The sequence below is a fragment of the Nelumbo lutea genome, chromosome 1, assembly GCF_056320005.1.
Source record: "Nelumbo lutea isolate HS-2025 chromosome 1, American lotus-T2T, whole genome shotgun sequence".
In the NCBI taxonomy this organism is placed as follows: domain Eukaryota; kingdom Viridiplantae; phylum Streptophyta; class Magnoliopsida; order Proteales; family Nelumbonaceae; genus Nelumbo; species Nelumbo lutea.
In genome coordinates, this window is record NC_142684.1 from 198,203,836 (window position 1) to 198,227,704 (window position 23,869).

At 35.2% G+C, this 23,869-nt stretch overlaps 2 protein-coding genes across 3 annotated transcripts; both read right to left on the reverse strand.

The window, feature by feature from the left end:
- Positions 1 to 733: 733 nt before the first annotated feature.
- On the reverse strand, positions 734 to 6,893 carry LOC148880249 (very-long-chain aldehyde decarbonylase GL1-5-like). Of its 2 annotated transcripts, none has more exons than XM_088962115.1 (11): positions 6,583 to 6,893; positions 5,838 to 5,948; positions 5,367 to 5,590; positions 5,037 to 5,269; positions 4,733 to 4,952; positions 4,204 to 4,582; positions 3,993 to 4,100; positions 2,440 to 2,640; positions 2,061 to 2,159; positions 1,419 to 1,595; positions 734 to 1,112 (listed from the first exon to the last, which is right to left on the reverse strand). In XM_088962115.1, exons 1-11 carry the CDS (start codon positions 6,649 to 6,651, stop codon positions 951 to 953), a joined length of 1,983 nt encoding a protein of 660 aa, XP_088818241.1. In that variant the 5' UTR covers positions 6,652 to 6,893; the 3' UTR covers positions 734 to 950. The 2 variants fall into 2 exon arrangements, with proteins under 2 accessions (XP_088818241.1, XP_088818242.1); XM_088962116.1 differs by having other exon boundaries at positions 5,838 to 5,977; positions 6,583 to 6,846.
- A 5,655-nt stretch (positions 6,894 to 12,548) lies between these two features.
- On the reverse strand, positions 12,549 to 19,324 carry LOC148880250 (hypersensitive-induced response protein 4-like). The gene is made up of 5 exons (XM_088962117.1): positions 18,728 to 19,324; positions 17,047 to 17,167; positions 16,811 to 16,902; positions 14,379 to 14,475; positions 12,549 to 13,212 (listed from the first exon to the last, which is right to left on the reverse strand). The coding sequence occupies exons 1-5, from the start codon at positions 18,920 to 18,922 to the stop codon at positions 12,848 to 12,850; spliced, it is 870 nt and encodes a 289-aa protein (XP_088818243.1). The 5' UTR covers positions 18,923 to 19,324; the 3' UTR covers positions 12,549 to 12,847.
- Between the last annotated feature and the right edge of the window lie 4,545 nt (positions 19,325 to 23,869).

Here is a 23,869-nt window from a genome sequence, read left to right on the forward strand (position 1 = left end):
AACTTACTAATCGGGCTTCAGGTTTTATACAAGGACCAAGCTCGAGCTCAAGAATAGGCCCAATGGTCGATCTAGGCTTACGATCTAGTTTGGATAGACCACTTGTGCAGGGGAGGAGCCAAAGGGGACCCCCTATGGCTCAAAAATCCCTAATATTTCATGTAAATTTCCCCCTCCCCCATTCCCCACTCCAATGGATTGACCCCCCGTGACCATCCATATTTGCTCCCCCCTTCCCCCAATCCACCTTAGATTTTAGATTTTGGTCCCCTCATAAAATTTTTCTAGCCCCGCCCCTGCACTTGTGGAACCTCTACATAAAAACTTGCTTCAACGTACACCACCAACTGGGAAGCTGGAAATAGTGGCAGTTGAATTAATGAGTCGATTAACCCGGTTATCCGGTCACATGTTACAAATTACAATGTATTGAGTCGCGAGTCGAGTTTTGGGTGATTCAAGTTTTAACTCGATTCAAAACTCGGAGCTCGAAACTTGTTCAAGCTTGATCAAGTTTTGAGTTTCACACTCGAATCCGACTCGAAACGATACTCACAAGCTAAAGTGTAAAGGGTGGACGACTAAAAGAAGAAGAATGAAAATAAAAAGGAAAAGAAAAGGGAGAAAAATATAAGTAAAGGCTGAAAAAAGAAATATAATAGAATTATATATATATATATATATATATATATATATATTATTAATAACCCTAAAATATTATACTTCTATAGTATATCCAACAAGACAAAATCCATTCATTAATATTATTCAATAACTAGGTTAACTAGGTGGAGATCTGCTTTTATGCTTTCAGCTTTCCCAGTTTGGGAACGTTCTCTACAAACAAAGGAAAATTTTCACATATCACAGCCATCCTTTTTTTAACACACAGAGAAGACAAATATCAATACTATCATCAACAACACTTCGAGTGGGTGCAATTCAATGGATCAAGCGCGAGCTACAGGAAGGAATCCGTGGCGAAGACTTGCAGTCCATACTTTGTCTACGTCCAGTACTGTGTCTCCACACTCATGTTCATCCCATCCTTCCAGGGCATGGACTATTCCTGCCACACGCCATGCACTCATCACCCGTCTTGGCAGCCAATTCTGTTGTGAAACATGTAAGAAACTTTAGTCTCATACTTTTATAAAGACGGATCGAAGTATTTTTAGACTAATTGTTAGAGAATAAAAACCTATTTAAGGACCCTAACAGCTTAAGCTTTTAGATTGAATGATTCGTTAAGATGTTTGATCAAATGGTCTAGCGTTCCATCTAATCACCCCATTATATATGGGTGGGCTTTGGTAGAGAATAAAAGCCTATTTAGGAACCTCACCTAATAGCCCTTAATTAGGTTTAAAAGTTCCTTGAGACTAATTATTAAATGCCCCAAAGTTGGAGGGACTAACCTCACATGAGTGAACGTTCTCAAGAGCCTTAGGGATCCTCAGGGCTGGTGTAGTGTAGTAAATACAGTCGCTGCGTACTCTCTTTGGAGGAAACTGAGAGAATGGAATGAAATGGGTCCCTTCTGGCGCCTGTCTCTGTTCTTCGTCCTTCAGAGCTCCCTCTCCCACCAACCATACCTACAGTATCTCAGGTAACTTTGTTAAATTCCTTTGCTTTCTTTATGGATAGACATGTGGGTCAAGATAGAGGTGAATACTGAGTAATGGTGTTTTAACTTTTAAGGCCAGGTCTGTGGGGCAGAAATCAGATGAAACATGAATAAGCCCATGGTGATGAATTTTCTGCAGGGAATATCCCATTTCCCACAACTTTACTTCAATAAGGTAATTAATTAGAATGATGATGATTTAGGTTGAATCAAGGAAAAGACAACTTAGTCCAGACCTTACTCGATTGTTAATTGGGTTAGCTGATTGTACAGTCAGCACCCTCCCGGTTTTGGCTTAGTTAAAACCTGAACCAGGAGAAAGACTAGATGTGTTTTGGGCAGATAGGCTGAAGAATTAATACCCCCAATAAAAAATAATTTTTATTTTTATTCTGTAACTTCTTCTCAATGAAAAAAATATTTCCTCCCTTACCTTGTAATTGTAGTTAGTGGAGAGGAACAAATTGCTCCATAGCTCTGTAGGCAGTCTTAATTTGAGCCTATCAAATTGATTCTTGTCCATCATAGCTACCTGTTCCAGTTCAGCAATGTTAGAGACAACCAATTCATCATTTTATAACACCAAAATTTGATCAAGTTTGTTGAGGACTTGAAGCAATAATATTATGAAGAAATAATACAGAATATTTTTTATTGCTACATCTATTTTAATGTAGAAAACAGGTTTTCGCCTTCAAATGTGCAAAATATATAGCTTACAATTTTCAGTGGTTTGCGATTAGGAATGATGAAATGCTTATAATATGAGAGAAAAAGAAATTAACATTATTTATAGTGATTAATTAGTGTACCTGGATCCCTCTTTGGCATAAAACTCTGGAAATGGCAATTGCAATCTTGGTAGTCCTTCCTCTCAGAAGCACTTGTTTTGTTCCTTGGGGAATGCTATTAAGTACAACACCAACGGCCAATCCACTACCATCTACAATTCTAACTTTGAGGTTTGGGTGCTTCTGGAGATAAAGTTCTCCGTTTTTGTTCAGTTCTTCTCCCTGATATCCACAACATTGGCGTAAATAAGATGTCGGTATTTGTTAACTGATTATTAAGAGAACCCCTAAAACGAATTTTTCAGGCAGAAATGTTTGAGCTATACTTTCATTCCTTCTACAATGGAATTGTTTTCCATTTCTTCACCTTACCATGTAAATCAAAACAAATTATTTAACATTTCAGCCTGAAAAAAATTTTGAAAAATCTCCCCAACATGACCCAAGTGAACCATTGAAAACTATCTGGGAATCAGTTTTCAACCTTCAATAACCTGTCCAGATTCCAGGCCATTTTAATTACCATAATTTATAGAAAGACTCAAAACCTATAATCTCCCATTTACAATAAACAATATAGCCAATTGGCCTTATCATGGTTACAACAGCTAATCAAAATCCCTCTATTATTCAAGGAAATATAAGAAAAATGCTAGAGCGAAGCCATGGTTGCTTTAATTTCCAGGTCACCCTCACAAAATTTGGGACTCTCTTGTATCAAAGATCCGGACCCAAGCAGTGAAAATGACTCATTATCAGAACGGATGGGTGGTTCCAATTTGCAGTTGCCTTGCATAATTAAAATAATTAACGTTGTTGTGCATGGGCTATTCTGATTGTTAACAAACTCAAAACTCAAAGAAATCTTGTAGGTCAACTATATATGATACCCAATTATTGATGTACAGGAGTGTTTACTAATGCTATGTTTGGTTTGAGGAAAAAGTAGGGAAAGGAAGGGAAAATTAGGAAAACCTTTACAAACCTTGTATAGGTTTCCCTACCTTTTCCTTCAAACCAAACATAACCTTGATAGGGACCACAACTAAGGATGTACTACTCACCCTAACTCTTTGCTAAAAATACTACTCACCCAAACTATTCTGAACATGACGTCCAACTACACTTGCTCTCATCAATGAATTCCAACTACCTTGTGCTTGTACCAACATACCATGAAGTGCTTATAAACACCAACAACCTAATTTAAATCACTTTTAACCGTTTGGGTGGAGGTCAAGAACTAGACTTGGTAGAGTATTTGCCAATTTGACAGGTTACAGTAGATAGTGGAGGGTTAATATTGACACTTTTTTTTTCTTTTTGATTCAATAATCAGACCTTTTTTGAGCAGCTGATATGAAACTTATTTGATTTCTTTACTCTACTGTATAAGAAAGCATAATTTGCATCTTTCTAAACTAAGAAAAAAATAGTTAAATGTGCAATTTGGGCTCAGTTTGGATAGAGTACAAATACAAATATATATAGTGCAAATGCATACAAAATACAAGGTTTTGCACTCTACATATTTGTGTTTTTTACTGAGACTTATGATGAGCTGATAAATATACCTGATTTAGAAGACCTAAGCTCAACACCTTAACCCCTCTTTGCTCGGCATCCAGTATAGCTTTCTCAATTAAGCGATTGATGGCATCCTTGTGCCATGATAAGAAGTACTGCAACACAAAGATGATCATTTAGTCATCTACATCCCAATATTAATTAATATATACCATCACAAGCAGAGTATAGAAATTGAACTATATATATGTCTCTTACATGGAAACTAAATCTTGGTATTGCCCATGTCTGCATTTTGAGTTCATCATCGAAGACGTTCCTCTCAATGGTGAAGGTGGAGCCAAAGATCCATGTCAACAGCATGGACAAATATGTGACCGGCCTCAGCATCCATAAGTACCATTTGGGAGCGTAAGGCCCAGAAGCCAAAGAGGCGATAACTGGTCGTAGATGGTAAAGGGATTCAAGCGTGGTTGGATGTGTTAGATGAACCACGTTCAGTGTCTCCGGCCTCCCCTTGAGTGAAGTCTCGTATAGTTTATCTGAAGAGATGTCCATGGTACCATACATGTAGTCGTACAGAGGCATGAACAGAGAGAAATTGGTCCGGAATTGCGTGTGGTGAAGAGAGTGAAACCTGTTGCATTACTTCACGTCATGTTCTATAGCTAGTTCTATCCTAACTCCTAGCTAACTAATGAGGTTTAATTATAAAAAGAACAATATAGGAAATTATGGATCTAATTAAGGGTCTGAGATTACAGTGATGGTGGACTTTGAGACTTACGATGGAGTGTACATGAGATACTTGACGAAAGGGAAGATGTCGAAAATCCACTTCGGAACTACTTCAAAATTGCAGTGACCCAAGTTGTTCATAAAATCAACGTAAGTTATGTATAGTAACATGGATGCTATTGAAGCAGTTCCATTGAACAATGTCACAACCATGGGGATTGAGAAGAGTGCGAAATAGGCTATGTGTTCCGCAAATGGATGAACAACAGCTGCCACAAACAAGAACAATAGTACAACTATGTTAGTGAGTGAGTGAATGAGAGAGAGAGAGAGAGAGAGAGAGAGAGGATTACCTGTAATGGGTTCTGTAACAATGGACGAATGATGGTGGGAATGGTAGCGAGAGTAAAGGAAATGGTGGTGCAATGCTCTGTGAAGCCAATAATAGAGGAACTCAACTGGGCCCATATGAAGGAGAAAGCTGAGAACCACACCATCTGTCCTCCACATTGGTAAATTTTTTGATTCATTCAAAATCAAATTAGCCATGTAGAACAGAATACCGTTTAGGAGAATAAGGTCATCCCTGCAGCCATTCATGCATACACACATGAATATATAACAACTACTATTAACATTAACAGCACCAAAAGAAACGAAAAATGAATTTAATTAGGACTAACCAGTTTCTTTCTCTATCTACTTGTTCAAATTCGATGCCCTTGTCCAGTATCCTGTGCTTGCTTTTAGCAGTCTGATGGCGAGCCAAGGTTATCCATGCTTGGTGGTGAACCAACCTCCATAGAAGATATGGGAGGATAAGCAAATTTGTCAAGTCTCTATCTTTTGGGTCCTTTGTCACGAACGAATATATGCTATGTGCTACCCAAGGTGCCAAGACCACGTACTACCAATTAACCACAGTGCACCCAAGCGAATTAGATAAGTAGCTAGTAGTTGATTTAATTTCTGTTATGTTTCTTTTGGAAAATATTTTAAGAAGAAAAGAACCCAACACTGCAACAACTTAAACAGAAAGAATTGCAGGTTTTTGATTACCAATCGCAAACCTATGGTTCAAGAAAAAAGAAAATGCAAGTTTTACGAAATATAATGTGAAAACAAACAGAAGGGGAGAAAAGTGGATTGATTACCTTGAAGCTTCCGAGCTTTTGCCATGGCCAGCTGGTTAAGGGGCCTGGTGTTGTAGCCATTGTTTCCTCCTGATAAGCTTCGAAGTTGATGGGATGTAAGGAAAGCTCCTCCTGCGAATTTATAACACGTCAGAAATGGCCTGTGAATGTAAATTTGTGCATCGTTAGGGTCAGATAATTGCAGTCATGTCAAGTAAGTTGTAACCTATTAATTAATGCATTTTTCATGCAGGTGGAGACAGGTAGAGCTTATAAATGCTTTATGCCACACAAAGAGGGCTGATCATATGGTCTTGTGAATGCACATAATCAGGACAACCCATCACCACATAATTGCAACCTGTTCTATTCCAACTGCTCATGCAGGTCGGAAAGAAATTGTCCATATGAACTGAATACGTGGGATATTCTGATGCTCTAATACATATTCAGTCCCAGTAGGTAGGTCTCCTAGGGTAGCCAAGAATCATGGTGGAATGAAAAGTTTATCAAAGAATTATTAACCATGCATGCTTCATTAATAATTCATTCAATATATTTTCTTGTATTGTTGTAATCCATAGAGCTACAAGCTAATTGTTTAAATAGGCAAAACGTCGAAAAGAAGAAAGGCAACTACCTTAGTGCAAGGTTTAATTATAAAATTTGTTGTATCTAATAATAGAGGGAGTTGTCTTTCTAATTTCCAGTCATTGCTCGAGAGAACAAAGAAAAGGGTTAATAAAGAAGGTGCCAGATAGCTTACTGGTAAGATCAATAGGAGCTCGCTGTACGCAGCGGAGATTGGGGTGAATGATGAATCCCACTCCCACATTCATCAGAGTTAGAACCTGGATTGGCTGCACTTGATGTTGTTTTGGGATCGTTTAACCAATAATAATGATCCACATCAGTCATATTGTAAAACATGACACTGGGTTTGCTATCAGCAATCTCTTCCAACAAGACACTACCAACGCACATTGAGAACATCTCCCTTAATAATGACAAGGGAGATGTTCCCGATCCTGATGTACAGTGGCTTGTGGAATAAGATCTTAAACTAAACTTAAGTTGGGCACTTGGGCTTGGCATGAGGTTTTAGGCAGTTTAAACTAGGTCCGACAAAGGTTCAAAGTATTAATACGTATCGGCTGATACGTATCATATCAAGAGCACCCCGATATGCCCTTACAGAGGGTGTATCAGGGTTCTGATCGGTTTAGGGGGTAGAGGAACCTTAAACTGGCCCCCTAATCGGTTTTGGAAAAAAAAAAGTGTCGATACTGCTGGACGTAACGATATTTAGAACCTTAGGTCTGACCCAATTCTAACCCATCCAATTAAATACATACATGCATTTTGTTTATATAAAAATATCTCTTTTTTTTTCTAAATCATATATACATGTATATATGTATATATACACTTGTAAATGAAAATTTGTATTCATTTTCAATCGATTCTCCTTATAAATTAGACCATAAAACCTAATTAAAGATGAATATTAGAAAATATATTCAGAAATTCTTTTAAACCCGTCCAATCCTCACCAATCCGAACCCAAGACTAGTGGGTTAAGCTCAGGTTGGACCTGAGTTAATAAACTTTGGTCTCATGTTAGCCATGGACTGATCCTCAACCCAATCCAATCCGCTCAAGTTGCACTCCTCCATGGTCAATCCACCCGGTTTGATAAATGGAAAACACACTCTCATGCAGTCCGAATTGAGATGGATGAGCAACAAATAATTTCCTGTGAACTTGGACGAGCCGAACTGGAAGGATGAGGTGATGTATCGAGCAGGACATGCAACGAATTAGAGTCAAAAGCCTCAAGGAAATCCCCGAAAAAGGCACTTTAACGCTTAAATCAATAAGAGATGAAGAGGGCAATCGACCCAAGCTGTTGAGGTTGAACTGGTCTGGACCGAATAGGGTTAAGGAGAGCATGAAAGCAAAAGGAAGGCTAGAGTGTTGAAGGGTCAAAGGGAAGAAGATACCTTGATGAGAGTGCCCTTAAATAACCGAGTGCCGTGATGTACTCAGTTACGTTCCTTAGAGGGGTGTTCCTATTATAGTTGTGTTTTGAAACGATACAAATATGTAAAATATAAAACGGGTCCATAAAATTACAAAGCTGGATTAATTTTGCATTAACAAATTTATCTTTGTAACCAAATAGATTTTTAGCTGTAATGGAGGATACGTAGAGAAATTCCATAAAATAAAACATATGCCTTTTTTTTATCACAAGCCCACTTGAATCCAAATTTACTTTTTTTTATATTAATGTATTTTTACATAATAATATTATGGATATAAATATGCATTGAATAATATATTTTCTATCATTTATCAATACATAAATATAATATTCTTAAATACTGAGAAAAGTGAACCATAGTCTCTGGTAAATTTTTCCTGAATTGGGATTAGAGGGGTGCCACAAAAGAGACCGGTTCGGATGATCCCGCGTTCCTCGGCAAAGGTGCTTATCAACGACATAGAGATATTGCAGTGTATGACACGCTGCCTCGTTGACGTGGCCAAGGACATTGGATGATCTCGAGACACGTGGAAGCCCGACCGGCCAGGGTACCGCCCTAACACACCCCAGCCAAAAACAACATTGGCCCTATTAAATCATTCAGAACAGAGCCATAAGAAAGGTAAGGTTTGGTCAATATAGTATAGGTAATTTTTTCTACTTAATTTGTTGAGAGTTGAGTTGCAGAATCCTCGTGGTGGTAGCATTGTAGTGGCAGTGGTAGTAAAGGGAAGGCCGACTAAGAAAACCGCAAATTTCCAGTGGGCGTGGTTGAAGTAGGCGCTCGAGGATTTGAGAGCGAAGGCATATAAGGCTAGCTACTGTGTTGTTGGGTTCGTTGGAGTCAGTTTAAAATTGAATGGTCATATAAAGTTGTGTTTCATCAGCTACTAAGTTGGTAGCAGGGCTGTTGGAAGTCCCAATCACATCTTCCATTGACCACGTACATGTTTACACCAATGCATATGAATGTGTTACTTTTATATGTGGTGCCTCTATGTGTGTATGAGAGGAGAAAGAGAGAGACAGAAAATATCTATCTTCTTCAAGCTTACTAGAGGCAGTTATAGTGTATACGTGTACAGCGTGTATATCTTTAAAAAATGAAAAGCAGGGAAGATGAGTCACCCCTATTAGATATATAGCCAATCACCCAACTGCCCATTTAAAGCACACATAAGGATTAAAATATCGGTATCAGGCATAGTATTGGAGAATTTGGATATAGATATGGATACAGATATAGTATGCTTTGGAAGCACATGGATACCAACGAGAAATATGAAAACTGATTAATACGTTAGGGGAAATACATATGAATTCCATAAATACATTAATACCACTAAATTTAATATCAAAATACTATATAAATACATAAAAAATGTATATTTTAATGGTGTATATGAAAAAATATATTACAATTAATATGTCGGGATGCCTAGGTATCATATAATTTTATTTATAATGCATCAATCAAGAGTCCAAGACACTAAAATACATGTGCATATTATATTTTAATTATTATATTACTTATTTTTTTATTTTACTGTTTTAATTTTTAACATTAACAAAAAATCAACTAAACATTAAATTTTCAAATGCAAATTAAAATACCAATTAATAATTCACAAAAATATAATATTAACTTACAGTATACCAAATTTGTTAAAATTTTTAAGATACATATCTTATACAAATTCATACTTTTTAATTACTAAAATAATTATTCCATTGTTAATATTTTTATTTCTATAAATAATTCGAAATAAAAAAATCATTTTCTGAAATAAATGTAGATTATTGAATTTGATAGATTCAATTTAATATTATATTCTTCAATATTTTATAAACAATATTTTTATTATTTTATAAATAATAAATATGTTGTTATTAATTATTAACGTAAATTAAAATATTAATTAATAATTTTTATAAATATATATAAATTTAAAATGCATATCATGTGCAATTTAAATATTAAAATAATTATTTTATTATTAATATTTTCTTTGTATAATTTTATTGATATTAAAAATCATCTTTTTATATAAATATGGACTTTATAGATTATTTGTTCCATTAATTAATAAAATACTATTCTTGAATATCATTGCTTGGAATGGTTAGAATTGGTAAATATAAACATGTCTTTTTCCTTTAAATTTTATGTTGGCACAAAAGCATAATAAAATTTATTTGATTCTATTTAATAATACAAGATAAAGCCTAGTTTGAATAGAGAGTGGCAAAAGATAGCCTATCTAAATGACTTGGGTTTGAATCAGCACAGTTGTATTTTTTATGAAGTAGAGACGTGGTGTCTTGTGCATATCGTCTCGTACCGGTGCATATCATCCGGTACAATATGATACATGATGATACAGATTCGTATTGGTACGATACAAATGACTTACGGGATATGTTTCTATTTATTGCGTATCCCGTACCGTTATCAACCGATATCGATACAATACGCCCCGTATCGGGTGTATTGTGTTGATATTTAAGTCATTAAGTGACTATGATGCCACTTCCTTACTTTGGGTTAGGAGTGCTCATGGTTCGGTTGAGTATATATTTGAAACCGAACCGATCCTTTCATATTTTTACTTTACTTTTTAAAAATTCAAACAAAAATTGAACTAAATGAGATTAAGGTCATGTTTGGGAGTGCTTATTTGAGCCATTAAGCACTTATTGGTATTTGGGAAATAAGCTCGAAATAAGTGCTTATTTTAAAAATAAGGGTTTATTTTTAAGCCCAAATTTTCAGCTTTTTTTAAGTGTTTATACAATAAGCACTTATTCAATTTTTTTCTTCCAAAATTATCCCTAGTTGAATTTTAAAATACCACTTATAAAATTATCCCTAGTTGAATTTTATAAAAGTACTTTTATGAAAGCACTTTTACAAAAGCATTTATAAAAGTACTTTTACGAAAACACTTTTAAGAAAGTACTTTTATGAAAGCATTTTTTACAAAAACACTTATAAAAGCACTTTTCAGGAAGTACTTTTACGAATGCACTTTTAAGAAAGTACTTTTATGAAAGCATTTTTACAAAAAAGATGCACTTTTCAGATTTCAGAAAGTACTTTTATGAAAGCACTTTTCAGAAAGTACTTTTGTGAAAGAACTTTTATGAAAGTACTTTTACGAAAGAACATTTATGAAAGTACTTTTACAAAAGCACTTTTATGAAAGCACTTTTATGAAGACACAAAAGTACTTTTACTAAAGCACTTTTCAAAAGTACTTTTACAAAAACTTTTAAGAAAGTACCTTTATGAAAGCACTTTTATGAAAGAATTTTTAGAAAGCACTTTTACGAAAATACTTTTATGAGAGCACTTTTATGAATGTACTTTTAGAAAAGCACTTTTTCGGAAGAACATTTATGAAAATACATTTGTGAAAGCGTGTAAAAGCACTTTTACAAAAGTACTTTTATGAAAGCGCTTTTATGAAATTACTTTTACAAAAGCACTTTTATGAAAGCACTTTTACAAAAGTACTTTCATGTTTTATAAAGTGCTTCCACAAAAGTACTTTTGCAAAAGTGCTTTCATAAGTGCTTTCGTAAAAGTACGTTTATAGAAGTGCTTTTGTAAAAGTGCTTTTCGTAAAAATATTTTCATAAAAGTACTTTCTTAAAAATGCTTTCATAAAAGTACTTTTATAAAAGTGCCTTTGTAAAAATGCTTACATAAAAATAATTTCTTAAAAGTACTTTCAAATGGTATATTTTAAAAATTTGAAAGAAAATAAATGACAAAATAGTCACAACTAAGTGTTTATTAAATAAACAAACCACTAAACGCCCAATATAAAATAAGTGATTATTTTAAAAAATAAGCACTTGAAAATGTTGGGTGCAAATTCAAATTAGTGTTTATTTGAATAATCACTTATTTTTAAACACTTATTTAATAAGCACTTATTTTTAACTTGAACACTCCTAAGCATGGCCTAATCAACCAACATAATACCCTCATACCCTAGTAACCCACCCACCTTGTGTGCATGTATTTGATCAATGACCAATCTTTTGCATTGGGATTTGGACCAAAAAAATCTAGTTAACTGAACCAACCGGTATAAAAAAAAAACAACCAGTTAAACTGTTAATTGGTTAATTTAATTTACTTTTGGTTTGAGTTTTTAAAAAACCCAATAGAATCAGTGAGATCAAATTAGCTGAACACAGTGGCTGTTTAGCGGAGTGTGGAGCCAATGATTACACCTCATAAGGCATCTAGTGAGAGATTGAATGGTTGTGCTAATCTGAATTCTCGAAGGGAGATTAGATTTGGTCCTCATAAGACCATATTCACACCATTCGCACAGTTCTTGCAGCTTTGCATAGGAAACATCTCCCCATGAAGAAAAAGCATACAAGTACCTATATGTTCCCAATTTACGGCTAGCGTTGTGAGCACGACCTTGTAAGCACTGAAGCCGATCCCAAGGAGGGGTTCTCTCCAATCTCCATTGTGTTGTGCCAATAGTTGTACTGCCAAAAATAATTAACACAGCTTTAGTTAAAGAATTTAGCATTTCATTCCATGTCCGTGCATATTTTGATGGATAGTCCATAGTAGCAGTCTGCAGTTGCAGTTGCAGTTGTAGTTACAGTTGGGATGGGTGCAGTCTCCAAACATCAGTCAGAGTGCATGGTCGTTATAAGTAAATGTGATTGATAAACACATGACAAATTCATATTTACACGTCATTGATGGTGCACATAACTACATAAGCAATTAAGTATCCTTTTTCTCTCCTCCACACCCTTAAACCTAGACCCCTATGTATTTACTAAGAAAACAGTATGATCCATCCTTGGTGTAAACATTCTGTTCCTGTCTAATCCTATTCTCCCCTTTTATTCGCATACAAATATGCAGAAACTCAACAAAGGCACGCTTCAGTGGTAAGCCAACAGGACTAAGAACTAATGGGAAGTCAGAAAGTGAACAAAATCATTCAACATTGGCACTCGCTGCCTCCAACAGCCCATTTCGTATCTGCTCACCAATGTCTCTGACGTGACCAGGGCCATGGGGTATGAACACAGTAGTGTTCTTGGATGAATTCCCTAGGTCTTTGATTGTGTCAAAATACTGCGTGATCATGATCAGATCCATCACCTCCTTTGCCGATGTGCCTCCCACCTTGTTAGAGAAGTTTAAAATGTTGTCTCTCAAGCCATCTGTGATAGCTTGTCGTTGCCGGGCCACCCCAAGCCCTCCAAGGTACTTAGCCTCTGCCTCCGCCTCAGCTTTCTTCACTAGGAACACCTTTTCTGCTTCACCTTTGTAGATACTAGCAAGCTGGAGCCTTTGAGCTGCAACACATAACAGTGACAAAATCTCATGTAGTCAACATGCACTTAGAATCACTAAATACTACTTAATAGTTCATACTAATGCATAGACCAACCTACTAGAAGTCTAGAACATGGTCCAAGTTTAATGCCAAATTTCTATAAACAGATGCTGAAGCATGGAGCAAACAACTGAAAGATTGTTGAACTTCATTCTTCGTAGTGGCATAAAGATGGATGGCAAGGTTTGTTTAGTTCAGACTTCTAATAACATATGTTTCAATTGATGCCTTTCAACGTACCATTTTGAACTAACAAGACAATCAGTCAATCCCAATCAATGTCCATCCAGAAAATCCTTGGGTGATTCTATTTGATAAGAGGATATCATTAAATCCATATGCTGAGAAAAGCGGTACTAGGCTGATCCTAAAGATCATCACTTGGGACAGCTCTTTTACCTGAGTAACCAAAGTAGCGGCAGTTCCAGGGAATAATTTAGGTGGCTCAAATGCTAGAAACCAGCCCAGAATGCAGCATGTAGAATTATGGGGTAAAATCATGAATTCTGAAGTTATCATTAACCATGTGACCCTAGGCACATGAATTCTGAAATTATCAATGACCATATCTAATATTCTAAATTTTGAAACATCATGATGAAGAAAATGGAAATTAGGAATGCATTGGCAAGCTACAGTCTTATGCACTTGTTTGTGCTTTTGGCATTTCCTTAACATTTGTTTATCCTCCAATTTGAAGTCTATATAGCAGCATAAAAAACATCAGGAAACACAAAAGACCGAAAAGGAAATACCAAAGAAAATAATCCTTGGCTTCACATTTAGATTATCATTCAATGGAGAAAAAAAACTAAATTCTAGTCAAGGATTTAACACCGCATTTGTTCTCTTTATAATAACCATTATCACTGGCATGAAGATTAATCAGCAACTAACATTAAAAAAATCCAAACCAGAACCGTGAAGTCAACACTACACAGGCTTAAACTAATACTACATAGTTTGATATTCAAAATTAGGAAATCGAGTAAGTTAAAATTGCTACCTAGTCTGGAAAACAATACGTATAACCCATAAGAACTAACATTAGATGTTTGAAACATTAAAACGTCACCTGGAAGGACAACTTTCAGAATCAAATGTAAGAAGGAGAAGACTTGTTACCTGCATTTATCTCATTCATGGCTTTACGCACTGAGGCATCAGGTATGATATCTACCATTAGTATGTGTTCTATGCTATATCCATATGCTCCCATAACCTGACAATGATTCCAACATAGAATATTACTATTTCAGACATGCTGGTCAAAGAAAAATGTCCAGTTTCAAATTCAAAAATCTTTGTTTCTCAGTATGGAAGAGGAAAAAATCATAAACTAAAAAAATAGAGTGGCGGGACATCTATATTGTAATTTGAAAATCAAAAACTGACAATAGATGACATCTCAAAACTGCATTGATAGCCATCTTAAATAAAAAATATATATAACACATAATATCAGAAAATGTTGCATTTTAGGAAAGTCACAAGGTTATAGGGACATAAGGCTCCGTTTGGTTTGTGGGAAGATTTGGGTGGGATGGGAAAAGATGGGATGGGATGGGATGGGAAAGTGTAAAAATTTACACTTCCATTGTTTGGTTTTATATATGGGAAAATAATGGGAAAAGCACTGTGACAAGCTACTTCTTTGCCGGATTCATCTAAGGTGAAGAAGAGAGCTCCATGACTGCAATGGTGATCAAAGAGGAGAGGGAAAATGAGGGAATCAGAAACAATGGATGATAGGAGAAACTAGTCAAAACCAATGAAACGGTTGCCAGAGACGGTAGGAATGATGGAGTATAGCCACTGTGGGGTGCTCTGTTTCACCAAGAGGAAGACGAACAGTAGTTCACCGGCGGAAAGCGAAGACGATGAACAGTGCCGCTGGTCACCTTTGGAAAGCGAACAGTGCCGCCGGAGACAGTAGTTCACCGGTGGAAAGCAAAGGCGATGAACGGAGAGGTACTAGAGGGTAAATGATCCTGGTCACCGCCACTAGCATTTCTTGTGTTCGTTGTCGAGAAGACGATGAACAGTGCTTTCTTTGGGTGGAAAACAAAAGACAGAAGAAGAAGAAGAGGAAGAAAGATAAGAAGAGAGGAGAGAGGGAGGAAGGGAGTGGCTGAGAAGGGGTACCGCCGCCGCTGCTCTACTTCTGGGTTCGAATGGGGAAGGGGAGGTAGCAGATCGCCGATGGTAATGGGGAAGGCACTGGTTCTCTCCCTCCTTTGTTTGTTGTCGATGGTAACAGGGTTTCTCAAATTTTTCCACCGGGGTCACACAGTTTTGGTGCGACCCCAAATCCACAATTTTGGGATCTGGCATCCCACATTTTTCTCATCCCATCCCTCTATTTCCCTCAAAACAAATGAGAGAAAAAGGAATATTTTTGAAATATTCCCTTTTTCTCATCCCTATCCCACAAACCAAATGGAGCCTAAAGATTGGTAATGGAACATGGTAAGAAATAAAGTGAACAGAAACTAAAATTAATTCAACCTCTCTTTTCCTATAAGTACTTCTCAAATAACTCTGAACTGCTTTTCTGTACCATGGTATTTATATCCATAACAACCAAAAAGATTAAAACACATCCACCTCTAAAGCAAGAAGGAAGTACTTATGGCATTCCTTCTAAAGCGATATAGTTAGCTCTGAAACCTGAACTACTTGGTTATGTCATCCTAATTATCTTAACCAACCAAGGAAAAAACCCACTTCTAAATCCAAAGTAATATTTCTAAATCAAAACGCATATATCCATTACATTTTTCCCTTTTAAGTTTCACATTTCCTTCATTTTTTTACTGATTTGCAGTGGCAGGGTAGCAGCAAGCCTCACCATTTCTTATCCGCTGGGTCCCCTGTTATGGTGATGATCATAATGGTGCTAACTTCAATGTCTCCCATTCAAGCCACCAACTATCATGACCTAAAGTTTTAGATGGAATCATGTAGGTGTCCGTGCTAAGATTGATGCTTGAATCCATGCCTTACTAATCACATCACCCTCTGATTAAAACCATCATCTCAAACTCCACCCCCAATTATAAGCAGCTAATTAAAATGCACTTTCCAGGATTTGGCCATACATTCTCACTCTAATTTTCCAGATATTTCTTCATCAACTTGATGTTCCACAGCTAGTTTAAGAACATGATGGTAGTTAATCATCTATTATTAAATATGAAAAGATGGATATGGTGGATCATGAATAACCTTGGAATGCCATCATAAGAAGTTCCATCACTACTGGAGCGCATACAGGATTTCCAACCAAGAAAAGCTGGAAAAATAGTTCATTTATAACAAAACAAAAGTTTCCTTGCTTCTTTAACAAAAGAACTAATTTGTATCGTTGTAGGTTCTAAAGCATGTTGTATATATTAAGCAGTTTACTTCTGCAGTAGGGTGAATATATTGCACTCTCTCAATTTCATCAATAAAACTAATTAGTGATTGTACAGATGCATATATTTACAAGGAAATTCTCAAAAACATGGAAGCACTAAACAACAAGTAACATTCTGATAGAAACATCACGTTACCTTTTCAAGCTCCTCCAATACCGCTTGTGCAACGTCACCCTTTTGTTCAAAAAGTTCATCTAAAGTCATTTTGGGAACATGAGCTCGCACCACTGAATTCAAGGAAAAAAACATCCTATTTCTTTATTTCCTTTGGTAAATATAAAGATTTGATTAAAAAAAGAAAAGGAAACTAGATATCAAAAAAATATTCCCAATTAAGGGGTCAATCTGTTTCTAGATCATAAAAATTTTACCATCAAATACATAAGCCTGGATCTGTTCTTTGGGGTTTTGCAACTCATAGAATGCATCATCAGCATTTTCTCTGATTATTCGGTACTGAATCGAACAGAGCAGTTGGACAAAGACATTATCCTGTATCACAAAATAAAAAAAAAAAGTTCAATTTATCCACTAGGAATTAAACTATCCTAGTTCTGCCTATTACCATTGCTGTTGTTGTTATGGATGTACCACGAGTACTTCAATGCATTATCTCAAAATTCAAACATTATTCCAATCCCAATATTCAATTTTTTTACCATTTTTTACCAAGTTCAATGCTAGCCAACTGACAAACATGCTGATAATACACTGTAGTCACATGAGCTCTGTGTTGTTACATAGGTTTACTTGCGTAAATCATGCACCATGGAACTTCTAACATACTAAAGGTTTCTAACAGTAACTTATGATATAAATTGTGATATACCATAAGGCGGAACTATCAAGAAAATAAGGAAACCATAAGAAGTTTTATATAATGAGTGATTGTTCATTTCTTCTCTTGAAGTATCTATCACGAGTTGAAGATTCTAAAAGAGCTAGGTGCAGGCCAAAAAAGACATGATTTGAAGAGTGAGAAATGATTTGAGGGCCCATAATTTAACAATGAATATTGCACTGAAAAGAACAGAATGGTGAAATAGGATTCATGTAGCAAATCCCATATAGTTGAGGCAAGGCTTAGATGATGATGATGAACATGATCATGATCATGATGTTATTAACAATCTCTAGGACACGTAGCAGCTCCAAAATCATGTTTCCTCCTACAATGTCTGGACGCTTCACAAGCTTACCATTGCAATTGCACAATTCCTTGTGCAGTTTTATTTTTGTAACTACGCTTGCACGCATCAAGAGAACAAATTGTCAATAACACCAATTCCATAATACCAATTTTTCATCATTCTGCCTTAGCCGTCTTAGTAACAGAATAACGTAGCAGACATGCATTAGGGACGTTGGTGGTTGCCACAAACACCACGTTAAGTTGCCCATATGTTTGACTCAAAAGTAAGAGGTAGGTTTTATATTTATGATATAATAGATAGGCAGATGCCCATTAGAATTAGGCAAGGAACACGGTGGAGAATTTAAAAAAGAAAGGACCGAGAAGAAATGACAATTTCTCCTCATAAATATTCCAGTGTAGGAACGACACAGAATTTTCTTATTTGCAGCAAAAATTATTTGTTCATGTCGACCGATTTGACGGTTTCAAGATTGCATGCCAGACCACATGTGTACAAAACATCATTAGGATTTCACAGCATCAAAATAAATATCCTTCCATAATATCAACTATCATGCACTTCAAAACTCCCAATCAAATAAGCAAGGAAAAAACCCAATTGGTGCAAATCGGCAACTAAGTTAATTTTATCGGATTCAAGGACGCATAGACAAAAAGAAAGAAAGAAAGAAAAATTCATCTATCGAAAAAACAACAAAGAAAAAAACCAAAACTAGTAATTTGGTATTCATCGATTTATTTCCTAGTGCGCACTGATTTTTCTATCGGTCATGTACAGATACAATTCCCACCCGTAATTCCGTGCTTGTTTTCTGATATAGAGAGAAATCAGAAAAACCAATAACTGGGTATAAGGAAAACTAAGAAGAAGAAGAAAGAGGGAGCCAACGACTTACCTTGGTCTTGGTCTCGATTCGGACATCGAGGGAGCTGATCCTGGTGGAAAGAACTCCAGCGATCCATTCACCGGCAAAAGGGTTGAAAAAATGGAAACCGGGAGCTGCCAATTTCTCGAAACGTCCCCATCTCTCCACCACCCCTATACTCGCCTGATCTATGCACGTACAGAACCCACAGAACGTATTCCCCATACTGTAATAAGGTATGGGTATAGAATTGCTTCCGTCTCTGTCTCTTTCTCGATCTCTCTGAACCGACTAGAATGAATGCGTTCAATTTAGGTGGATACCCATTTCGTTTGGTTCCGGCACGCGCCACGACAACAAAGAATGGAATGAATCCTTGTTTTACGCACGCTTGCAGTTGCAGAGTGAAGAAGCCACGGTTTCAATTTCATGGAGCCAACAGAGAAGATGCCAAGAAACAAAGCCACTCCTTCCGTTTTTCTTCGTTCACTAAGACGACTTTCTGTTAAGAAGAGTACGTCAGATCGGAATCCACAGCTTTTAAAACTCAAAAAACCAAACTTCAAAATGACCTAAGGCGGTGTTTTTACCAGCAATGCGGTTTACGGCATTTTGTCAAAACACGGTGCTATATAAGCATACTGTTTTGAGATTTTCTATCTGGTATCATTAATGTTGCTGACATAGGCATTTTACTGTTGTTAGTAACTATGAGAAAAGGATAAAAATGATGTCCATACTTTTCGTGATTTTCAAAATGTTTTTTGAATAAACGAAAAAATAAAAGTTTAAAATGTAATTCTAAGAGATGTATTGAATACGTCGTGGATACAAATGTATATCAAAAAAATTAAGATACGCATATATATACTTGCAAACATTATAAATATTTTAATAAATAATAAAAATACATCATCAATATTAAATATATTATCTCAATAAGGTGTATATACATTAAATTAATATATTTTAATAGTTTTACAAAGAAATATATTGTAGCTAATTATAACTTCATTACAAAAATCATATGCTAACTATAATTTATAAATTATAATTATGAAGTTTTAATGTTTTATGGGATAGAAAAAAAAAAAAAAAAAAACTCAATTCTCCTATCCAACCATAAAACATGCCTTGGCACAATAGTTATTAAAGAAGAAATTATTTCAAAAATTATAAAGAAGAAATAGTTACTAAAGAATAGGGTAAAATACAAAAGCATCCCCCGAGTTTTTTGACAATCATAAAAACCTCCTATGCTATCATTTTAATAGAAACCTCCCCTGTACTTTTTAGAAAACATGCAACTACCTCCCTTCCTTGGTTGAAAAACTGATTTAATGTGCTTGTTTCTTTAAAATGCCTATTTTACCCTTATGTCTATCTATTTAGATATAAATTTATTAAAATACCCTCCAAAACACTGTTCATTTTCTTAAAACCAAATCCGCTTGCCTTCTCTCTCTCAAGTTTGTTTCACTGTCTTTTGTTTGCGATATCCATCGCATACCCATGGCCTTAATCAATTCTAGAGTCTCCTTTGCGTGTCTTGAAAATGTTTTAGTGGATTGGCAACGGTACGGAACCCACCATTGTAGTAAACGGAAGCATTTGAGTAGAATTTTTGGAGATCAAGTGCTCTATAATTAAGTATCTTCTGTGCTTCTGGTAGGCAGAAGCACAGAGCAATGTTTCATCAAATTAACACATATAGATGAAATTAAAAAATTTTGAATTACCCGTGTAATTGAGAGTATAAGACAAACCATTGCAACCACAAGCCTTGACACCAAGCTTGAGAAACTAGCTTTGTTGTTTCTAGATGGCGTATTCTAATGACTACAACATCCATTAGACCATTAGCATAAGTATTTGTTACAGCTTCTTTTTTTGGTCTTATCACCAGTTGCTACATTCCAAGAGAAAATACATTTTTTGCTGTTAAAAACTCTCAAAACCAACCAAAGTCTAACTGTTTAGAAGATGATTCTCACCTTTGCTTGGTTGATGGGTCAAAGAAGAAGAAGAAGAATCTTTGTCGCTGAAGTCGAAGCCCGTGAGATTGGAGATGGTGTCAAATTCCTATTGGAAGTCTTGCAACGCCAAATTATGACTATGCTTCACATCAATGAAATCGGAGATGATAACTTCTCTGCACATATTTGGTTCAGATAGAGAAACAAATATCAAAATCAAATAAACCCAGAGTGATTCCACCACACACGCCTTTCATTTATAATGCATCCATTATACTTACATCCCTGAACCATCCATCCAATAATACTAAAAACAAACAAAGTCGTAACTTTGCTTTTTCTTTTCGGTGCAAACATCTCTAATGGAGGGTAAATGAAAGGACGAAGAAGAAGAATATGATGGAGATCATGGGTGATGAGGAGGGGCATGTTTTGAAAATTTAATCAACAAGTAAGGACATTTTTGTCTTTTACATGAGAGAAGACCGGCGACTCTAGTCCTGAGTTCTCGAGAAAAAATAAATAGTGTTTTTGAAGGATATTTTAATAAATCTACATCTAGGCATAAGGGCAAAATAGGCATTTGAAAAAAACAAGCACATTAAATCGGCTTTTCAACTAAGAAAGGGAGGTAGTTGCATGTTTTCTAAGAAGTACAGGGGAGGTTTTTGTTAAAGTGAAAACACGGGAGGTTTTTATGATTGTCAAAAAACTCTGGGGAGGTTTTTGTATTTTACCCTAAAGAATAAATAATTATTATTTATTATTTCAAAAATTATAAAAAATAAATAAAACATTATATAATATATTCAAAAATAGTTATTAAAGAAGAAATTTCAATTGCTTTGTGGATATGATAGATCATCCATAGAATTATAATTTATTCAATCATTGTGATCCAATAATAAAATATAATTATTAATTTATTTATTTATAATTCTAAAAATATAAAAATAATAATAATTATCATTATTATTAAAGGATAAATTTCAATTTATCTATGGGTATGATAGATTATCCATAGAATTATAATATATTCAATTGTTGTGATCAAATGATAAAATATAATTAATTATTATTTATTTTTTTAATTCTAAAAACATAAAAAATCAAAAAAAATATTCAAGAAGAAATTTCAATTGCTCTATGGATATGATAGATAAATCCATAGATCTAAAACATATTTAGTCTTTATAGGAGGATAAAAAATTACATTTTCAATTTTTTTGTTAATTTATATTTTCTCAAATATCTTCGTAAAATTTCTATAAATCTACTAATAACACAAAAAAAAAAAGATTTTGAATGTAAGAAATGTAGATCAACATAAATTTAAACATCCAAGAAAAAAAATCACAAGATATTATAAAAAATTGAAAAAATTTACCTATTTTTTCCATATTTTTTCAAAATTTGAAAAATCTTTAAAAAAAGTAATGATTCACACTTGTTTCTTGCAAACTTTTGCAAGTCTAGCACTTTAGGAATGAAGTTTGGAGTTTTAGAGTCATTTGGAGGTGAAAGAAGGCTTATTTTGGGAAAAATAAGCTTGCTTTCCCCCTTTAATTTTTTTTTAGTTTTTTGCCATATCTTTTTTGTTGATACATTACCGATACGCCCTGATATGGGTCCGATACGCATGAAAAAATACGAAACGTCTGATTTCCATGGGTAACTTGTATATATTTTTCAAAGATACGATAAGATATGTCTCATATCGAGCATATCATATCAAAATTTTAAACATTGCAAAAAATATATTTCAGATGTAACGCTGATGTTGGTGGCGTTTGAGAAATCTGAAATCTAAACTTTGAAAAGTTAAAAAGATATTAATGGCATCTAAAATCTAAAAAGAGGCATAGATGCTTTTTGACTTTTTAGAGGCTCTGAACAGAGAAGGTTGTTTGTGTTGAATCAAATCTTCAGTATCTAAAATTCCTTAATTTTACTATTTTACCCCTAAAACATACTATTTGGTAATTTTGAGTTTAATTTGTACTATTTCATAAAATATAATTTTGGTAATTTTGGTAATTTTGAGTTTATTAAATTCAAAATGATATTGAAAAATATGAACAAATTATGATAAATTATAAAAAAATTAAAAAAAGTATTAAAATAAGAATAAAATTGAAAAAATATATAAATTTATAAATTAAAAATAAATTATTAAAAGTTAAAATAAGAACAAAAATAGTAATAAAGTCCATGAAGCAATAAAAAAATATTTAATAATTATCAAATTATTAAATTGAACCCATTAAACTATTTAATAATTTAAAAATTCAAATAATTAATAATTAATACAAATAAAAATTATAAAAAATAATTTATCAAAATAAGAATTAAATTGGAAATATGTATAAATTTACAAATTAAAAATAAATTATTAAGAACTAAAATAATAATAAATTATTAAGAATAAAAATTGAACGTCGCTACTAAGAGTTGTAGTAGATAGGAAGATAGGAGAGAGAGAGAGAGAGGAAGAGGGAACCGAACGTCGTTGCTGAGAGTTGCAATGATGGTGACGGGAAGATAGGAGAGAGAGAGAGAGAGAGAGGGTAAGGGAAATCGAATGCTGCTGCAACTCTTTGTAATGGCGGTGGCAAGAAGATAGAGAAAAAAGAGAGGGAGGGGAGAGAGAGAGAGAGAGAGAGAGAAAGAGAGAGGGAGGGAGGGAGGGAGAAGGAGAGTGAGAGGGAAAGGTTGCTGCTAAGAATTGCAGCAGGTGGCAAGAAGACAAGGGGGGAGAGAGAGAGAGAGAGGGTGAGGGTGAGAGAAATCGAACGCTGCTGTTGAGGGTTGTAGCAACGATGGCGAGAAGTCAAGGGGAGAGAGAGAGAGAGAGAGAGGGTGAGGGTGTGGGAAATCGAACGCCGCTGCTGAGAGTTGTAGCAATGGTGGCGAGAAGTCAAGGGGGGGGGGGGAGAGAGAGAGAGAGAGAGAGAGAGAGAGAGAGAGAGAGAGGGAGAGGGTGTGGGAAACCTAACGTCGTTGCAACTCCTTGCAACGGCGATGGCGAGAATATAGGAGAGGGAGAGAAGGAGAAGGAAATGCTACTGCTGAGAGTTACAATGGCAGTGGTGGGAAGGCAAGGAGAGAGAGAGGGGGGAGGGAGTGGTTGTGGGAAATTGAATGCCACTACAACTCTTTGCAGCGGCAGTGGCGAGAATACAAGGGGGGAGAGAGA